The following is a 7,076-nucleotide window of genomic DNA, read 5'->3' on the forward strand; positions in this document are numbered from 1 at the left end:
AGATTGGTATACGTCATGACGCCAGACGCATGTTTGGAAAAGAAGCGCGAGAGAAAGAAATGTTCGCCCCGGGTTTGTTTACAAAACTTTATCAAGTTTAGCGAGGATGTCGTTGTTGAAGCCTTTTAGTAAACTCCCTGGTCTGAACACAGCGAACATCTTGGTGAGTTGTTCACTTTAAGAAATAAAATTTTAAAAAGAAAAGGCAAATATCGAGCTGTGTGCTGTGACTGTAGCTGTTTTCAGGACGAGCTAACGGCTGACTGGATGTGTTTTTTATTGGGAGATATCTGGTCGTAAATATCCCAGATATATGGTCATCAGCTTGGACTAGCAAAATCACTTAAAGACAAATATGACTGTATCAGGAAGAGGTTTTTACACAGTCTAGCAGCTGTTTGGCGTCGTCGGTGTTGTGTGGATAAATCTTGACTTTTCTGTAGATCTACCTAACAAACACTATCTCAACGTTTTTATAATACTTTTATTCTATAATAGCTCTATAACACCCACAACCAGAGGCGTTTCCAATTCAGTCCGAAGGAGGGTGGGATCCCAAGCCCAGATAAAAGGGGAGGGTTGTGTCAGGAAGCGTGCAAAATCTTGCCAACCCAAACAAACATGCGGGTCATCAAGAATGATCTTTCCATACCGGGATGACAGCGACTGCCTGTGGTGCTGGTGGAAATCGTGCTACTGTAAGACAAAGGAAAAGGAAAGGCGTGTTTAGAGACAGCAAGAAGGAAGGAAAGGCGTGAGAAGGACTTAAGGAAAAGAAGGATTGTGGATGTGCACAGGGTTGGTGTGACAGGGAGGATGCTAAGGATAGTGTGAGATGAGGGCGATGATCTGCTGTGGTGACCCCTGAAGTGAGCAGCAGAAGAACTAGAGGCAGGATTTTTTTGTTGTTATTTGTTTCAGGGGGAACCTTCAGAATATTTTCTCTTAAGTAAATACTAGGGGCAGGTGATATATAACCTCAAAATTCTATCGCAATATTTCAAGGAAATTTATAATAACGATATTGTTACAATATTGAAAAAAGTACTGAACAATATTTTTTTTTTACTGCAGGCAAAAGATTTGTTAGCGCAAACAAATATGAAGGGTATCTTACATCCACCTGGCAGACTACCTGGTTCAAGGTGTGAATCCATTGCCAGCAGCAACATAGAGTAATAGTGACACACAGCAGAAGTCAAATGTAAGCTCAAAAGTAGCCTAGGTAGTGTTTTCCCCGGAAATTTTAAGCAAACAAAACATTCCAACAACAGTTAAACTAAAATAACCCTTACAACACTGTCACATAAATAAAAATATATTCTCTCTGGAATATTGCATTTTATGCAGTTGCATAAACCTGTACTTTACCGCTAATTTCCATCCAACACGTGCTCTTTGTGTCATATGGAGTGCAGTGCTCCAGCGATGCCCTTGTTTAAAAGTGGTCACACTTCACCAGCTGTTAGTATCTCCTCCTTGCGCACCTACATATCCCGGTTGTCCTCAATGGTGTGTTTGTGCCTGAAGAAACAATGTTGTAGCTTCCATCTTCAGCTAGAATAGTTTTTGTGCATATTTGGCAAATCATTGTGCTTTTATTTTGTAGTATCTTTCACTAGGCCTTCACTAGAGGCATACATCTTGTTGTCCACATTAGGGAGGATAAACCCATGACATCACTATATCAGTGAGATTTTTTTATATCATATGAAAATTTGTATTATAACAGACGATTTGATACACCACATTCCCAATAAATACAGAGGAGAATATTGCAGAAACATTGAGTATGGTTTTCAGGCTGTTGCAGCAGCACACGTGCTATTAAAAATGGCACGACACAGGAGATGAAATATTTTTATACTGAAAATTGTTAAATTCATTAAATTCATTTTCTTTAACCACTTTAACCAACCCATCACTCCACTGTTATGTGTCTTTAAATACATTAAAATATTTTGTGGGGCTTTGCACATACCCCTTGCCACAACTCTAACAAAATGCAAAGAATCCATTCATATTTTCCAAAATAGAGCGTTTGCTTCCATTTTAGGGTTCAGGGCTGCTTCAGGAGGTCAGATGATTATTCTTAACGGGCTTTAAGTATTTGTCCTTGCAGCAGCTGAAAACAGATGTTGGAAAAATTGCTAATATCTGGCCAGTAGGTGGTGCAGAGGGTGGTCCTTTTATTTTCCATAGCCTCTCACTGTAACCACAGTCAAATTAGATCACAGTCTGTATAAATTAATATTTTTCAGAATGTTTTATTGCATTGTAATTTATGATTTTATCATCATAAATCTCTATATGAGCAAAAGCCGCTGTAAAAAAAAAAGAAAGTGGCAACATCTTTGAACTGTGACTGCGAAATGTTTCTTCTGACAGGTTTAAGAGATTTTTTTTTAACCTGTGTGATGGTGTAAAGTGGGATCATCAGGTTTTGTGCTGACTGGTAGTTTTTGTTTCCTGCAGCTGGTGGAGAGTGAGGAGCAATTTCAGCAGAGTTTAGCAGATGTTCTGGTGGAGGAGACCAGTGTCACTGTGAACGTGTGAGTAAAGCTCGCTTCATCCTGCAAACTGCTGAAGTCTGCTATCTGTCAGGGGAAAGTGGCTGCAGCACACAAATGGAAACCGAGTCTGCCATCCTCACAACGAAACAAGATTTGTTTTCTACCATCAGTCGCATTTATGTTTAAACAGTATGACTGTAAACGTTTATTTAGTAACAAAATATTTTTCATAATCAACAACAAACAAGTAGTTATGTACTTGGGAAAAGGACTTTTGTACTACTCAGACTGCAACGTCATAACAGGTTTCCAGCTGGTAATGTAATGTTGACTTTATGATTAAATAATTGTGAAATTCTGACTGGGGAACTCGTACGTGATGCTGCACTGTTATTCTGCAGCTGCAGCAAATTACTCAGTTATGCAATGACTTTGATGTGTGAAGACCACCTGAGGTGGGTAAGAGTCCCATGATTGTCATCGCTCTTTGTACTTAACAGGAGACTAGCTAAGAGCCTTCCTTTGCCCATGGAGAATGATGAGAGCCGTCCCAGAATAGACTTGGTTGTGTTCATCATCAACCTAACTTCAGAGCTCAGGTAACTTTCAAATCCATCCGTCGATTTTCAGCTTATCCATTTCATGGTTGCGAGGGTGCTGGAGCCAATCCCAGCTGTCATGGGGTACACCCTCACCGGTGTGTTATAGGGCAAACACAGAGAGACAAAGAGCCATTCACACTCACACTTACCTAAGCCAGGACTGTGGGAAGAAGTCGGTGCAAACTCCACAGTCCGCGGAGGCCTGATCCAGGGGTACCCTCCTTTTGTCTGATTTCAGTGAGTGTCTATTGAAAAGGAACCTGGACTTGTTCCTAGTCACCAAGATGAAAAAATACATACATGTCCAGATGCAATTTGTTGTACTGGCCACCTGAATACACAGGTTCTGCTTCATATAACAGCTTTGTTTTTGTGTTGTTCTTACTTAATTGTTACCAGAGTGAGATGTCATTTTTAAACCACACAAATTGCCCCAAACCAGCCCAGAGACTTTATTTTTCTAGTGTGTTCTGGGACTGCCCTGGGGCCTCCTTCCAGCAGGACTTGCCCAAAACGCCTCATCTAGGAGGTGCCCAGGTGGTTTACCTGATCACCATGGTGTTGATGATCACAATGATTCACTCTGACTATCAACAGCTCGTTCTGGTTCCACTCAGTCCTCTTCAATACAAGATCTCCAGTACTTAAAACTCCGCCTTACTTGAAGCGTCACCTTCACCCAAACTGTGAGCACTAAACCTCAGATTTTGAGGTTTCATGAAGGAGAAACTTGATGTCATCATGCAGAAACGAGATCCCGATGCCTCTGACATACGTTGTCCAAAATATTTTATATTTTAAGTTAAAAACAAGTTCAAAGATGATATGATGTAGCAGTGCTTCATTCTGTTTTGTTTTATTTTGTTGTAGTTTGCAGTCAGCAGAAGCGTCCCTGAAATATTTGGACCCGGGATATTTCCTTGGAAAAGTTTGCTTCATGGTTACGAATGGTAGGGCAACGGTTAAAATCCTTTTGTGTTTTTCTTTTTGTCTTGTTTTATGTTTTGTTTTTTCCCCCAGTCCCTTGATTCACAGGAAGAAGGGAAAAAAATAAGCTGAGATTAAATCAAGGAGAAATTGTCTACCACTGTTTACATTTTACTTCACCGTTGAACACCACCCACAACACATATTGTTGTACTTTCAGGCTTTTTTGTGTCTGACCAGCTGACCTTTTATGCTTCTCTTTCTTGTAGCTCGGAACGCTTCCGCCCCCGCTGAGCGCCTGGATGCTGTCAGGAAGCTGGCTGCGTCGCTCCACTGTCCCCTGTTGTTTGCGGAGAATCAGGTTTGTAGCAGTCTGGGTCACAAACACTGAAGATGTTTTAAGTCATATGTGAAATCCAAATCTAGCCCTTCACACATTTTAATCTGAATGTATGTCAGTATACAGTGGGGCAAAAAAGTATTTAGTCAGCCACCGATTGTGCAAGTTCCCCCACCTAAAATGATGACAGAGGTCAGTAATTTGCACCAGAGGTACACTTCAACTGTGAGAGACAGAATGTGAAAAAAAATCCATGAATCCACATGGTAGGATTTGTAAAGAATTTATTCGTAAATCAGGGTGGAAAATAAGTATTTGGTCAATAACAAAAATACAACTCAATACTTTGTAACATAACCTTTGTTGGCAATAACAGAGGTCAAACGTTTACTATAGGTCTTTACCAGGTTTGCACACACAGTAGCTGGTATTTTGGCCCATTCCTCCATGCAGATCTTCTCGAGAGCAGTGATGTTTTGGGGCTGTCGCCGAGCAACACGGACTTTCAACTCCCGCCACAGATTTTCTATGGGGTTGAGGTCTGGAGACTGGCTAGGCCACTCCAGGACTTTCAAATGCTTCTTACGGAGCCACTCCTTTGTTGCCCGGGCGGTGTGTTTTGGATCATTGTCATGTTGGAAGACCCAGCCTCGTTTCATCTTCAAAGTTCTCACTGATGGAAGGAGGTTTTGGCTCAAAATCTCACGATACATGGCCCCATTCATTCTGTCCTTAACACAGATCAGTCGTCCTGTCCCCTTGGCAGAAAAACAGCCCCATAGCATGATGTTTCCACCCCCATGCTTCACAGTAGGTATGGTGTTCTTGGGATGCAACTCAGTATTCTTCTTCCTCCAAACACGACGAGTTGAGTTTATACCAAAAAGTTCTACTTTGGTTTCATCTGACCACATGACATTCTCCCAATCCTCTGCTGTATCATCCATGTGCTCTCTGGCAAACTTCAGACGGGCCTGGACATGCACTGGCTTCAGCAGCGGAACACGTCTGGCACTGCGGGATTTGATTCCTTGCCGTTGTAGTGTGTTACTGATGGTGACCTTTGTTACTTTGGTCCCAGCTCTCTGCAGGTCATTCACCAGGTCCCCCCGTGTGGTTCTGGGATCTTTGCTCACCGTTCTCATGATCATTTTGACCCCACGGGATGAGATCTTGCGTGGAGCCCCAGATCGAGGGAGATTATCAGTGCTCTTGTATGTCTTCCATTTTCTGATGATTGCTCCCACAGTTGATTTTTTCACACCAAGCTGCTTGCCTATTGTAGATTCACTCTTCCCAGTCTGGTGCAGGTCTACAATACTTTTCCTGGTGTCCTTCGAAAGCTCTTTGGTCTTGGCTATGGCGGAGTTTGGAGTCTGACTGTTTGAGGCTGTGGACAGGTGTCTTTTATACAGACGATGAGTTCAAACAGGTGTCATTCATACAGGTAACGAGTGGGGGACAGAAAAGCTTCTTACAGAAGACGTTACAGGTCTGTGAGAGCCAGAGATTTTCCTTGTTTGAGGTGACCAAATACTTATTTTCCACCCTAATTTACGAATAAATTCTTTACAAATCCTACCATGTGAATTCATGGATTTTTTTTTTTTCACATTCTGTCTCTCACAGTTGAAGTGTACCTCTGGTGCAAATTACTGACCTCTGTCATCATTTTAAGTGGGGGAACTTGCACAATCGGTGGCTGACTAAATACTTTTTTGCCCCACTGTATGTTCTCAGTAAAGTTTTGCCTTGCACACTGTTGCATGTTGTGTTTCTTGAACACATTTCTTGTTGAAATGTATGCAGAACAAAATTACAGATTTGTTATCTTTGCATAAGGATTTATTTGGCTTTATTAAACATCCAGTACTTGTTGTAGTCATCGTTTTCAGGCTTGTGAAACAGCTTCTGGCTGTTTGTCTCTTTTTCTTTTTTTCCTTCAGCAGTATGATGGCTAAGCAACTTTTTTGTTGACTGATTCATAAAGCTGAAGTTGCACAGAGGGAAAAGCCTGAAATTGAACTCAGAAGGGAAAGCTGTTTGTGTGCGTGTTGTGTAGCTCAGCATCGCTGTAGTTTAGAGGGTTCTGCGCTGTTGTTGACAATAAAACATCAAATGTAATTTTTGTGTCTTTGCGTTTCCTAAAAAGCCATCCTGTGTAATCTTTCCTTCCCTACAGACTCCAGATGGAGTGGCCAGTGCTACAGAGAGGCTGCTGACTATTCTCAAGGTGGCCGCCGGCCTCGTTCCCATTGCCACTGCTCTCTACGTGTCTAACCTGACTCGGTGCACGCTTCCCCTGGACATCGATCAGCCGAGCTTTGATTAGGTCCTCTGATTGATTCCTTTAAAGTGATAACTTCCTCTACTTTATCGTGTTTATATTTATTTGTAGAAGTTGTTAATGTCGACAATTACACGTCTTCTTTTTCAAATAAATGTTACCAGGTGTATTTAATTCTGATCCATTACATTATGTTTTACATGAACAGTGCTGTGAAAAACACTCCAAGTACACCCTACAATTCAATATCGTAGAACCACCTTGGCAGCAGGAACTAATTGCTTTTGATATGACTTTATCAACGTGTCACATCGTTGTGGACGACTTTCAGCCCACTCGTCTTTACAACGTTGTGACACTTCACTGAAGTTTGCGGCATTTGTTTACAGCAGCTCTCTTAAAGTCCC

General features: G+C 41.7%; 1 protein-coding gene across 1 annotated transcript; it reads left to right on the forward strand.

The window, feature by feature from the left end:
- On the forward strand, nt 1-6,843 carry pane1 (proliferation associated nuclear element). Its single transcript, XM_026169296.2, has 6 exons — nt 1-163; nt 2,476-2,552; nt 3,014-3,112; nt 3,986-4,065; nt 4,312-4,403; nt 6,565-6,843. Exons 1-6 carry the CDS (start codon nt 107-109, stop codon nt 6,712-6,714), a joined length of 555 nt encoding a protein of 184 aa, XP_026025081.2. The 5' UTR covers nt 1-106; the 3' UTR covers nt 6,715-6,843.
- The last annotated feature ends 233 nt before the right edge of the window (nt 6,844-7,076 follow it).

Source organism: Astatotilapia calliptera, chromosome 6 (assembly GCF_964374335.1).
Source record: "Astatotilapia calliptera chromosome 6, fAstCal68.1, whole genome shotgun sequence".
Classification (NCBI taxonomy): Eukaryota; Metazoa; Chordata; class Actinopteri; order Cichliformes; family Cichlidae; genus Astatotilapia; species Astatotilapia calliptera.

What these genes read in the sequence shown, in the direction of transcription:
- pane1 (XM_026169296.2), top strand. Translation starts at nt 107, where the DNA reads ATGTCGTTGTTGAAGCCTTTTAGTAAACTCCCTGGTCTGAACACAGCG. An exon ending in AACCTAACTTCAGAGCTCAG is followed by an intron (nt 3,113 to 3,985) that starts GTAACTTTCAAA and finishes ATTTTGTTGTAG; the next exon opens with TTTGCAGTCAGCAGAAGCGT. An exon ending in TTGCTTCATGGTTACGAATG is followed by an intron (nt 4,066 to 4,311) that starts GTAGGGCAACGG and finishes TCTTTCTTGTAG; the next exon opens with CTCGGAACGCTTCCGCCCCC.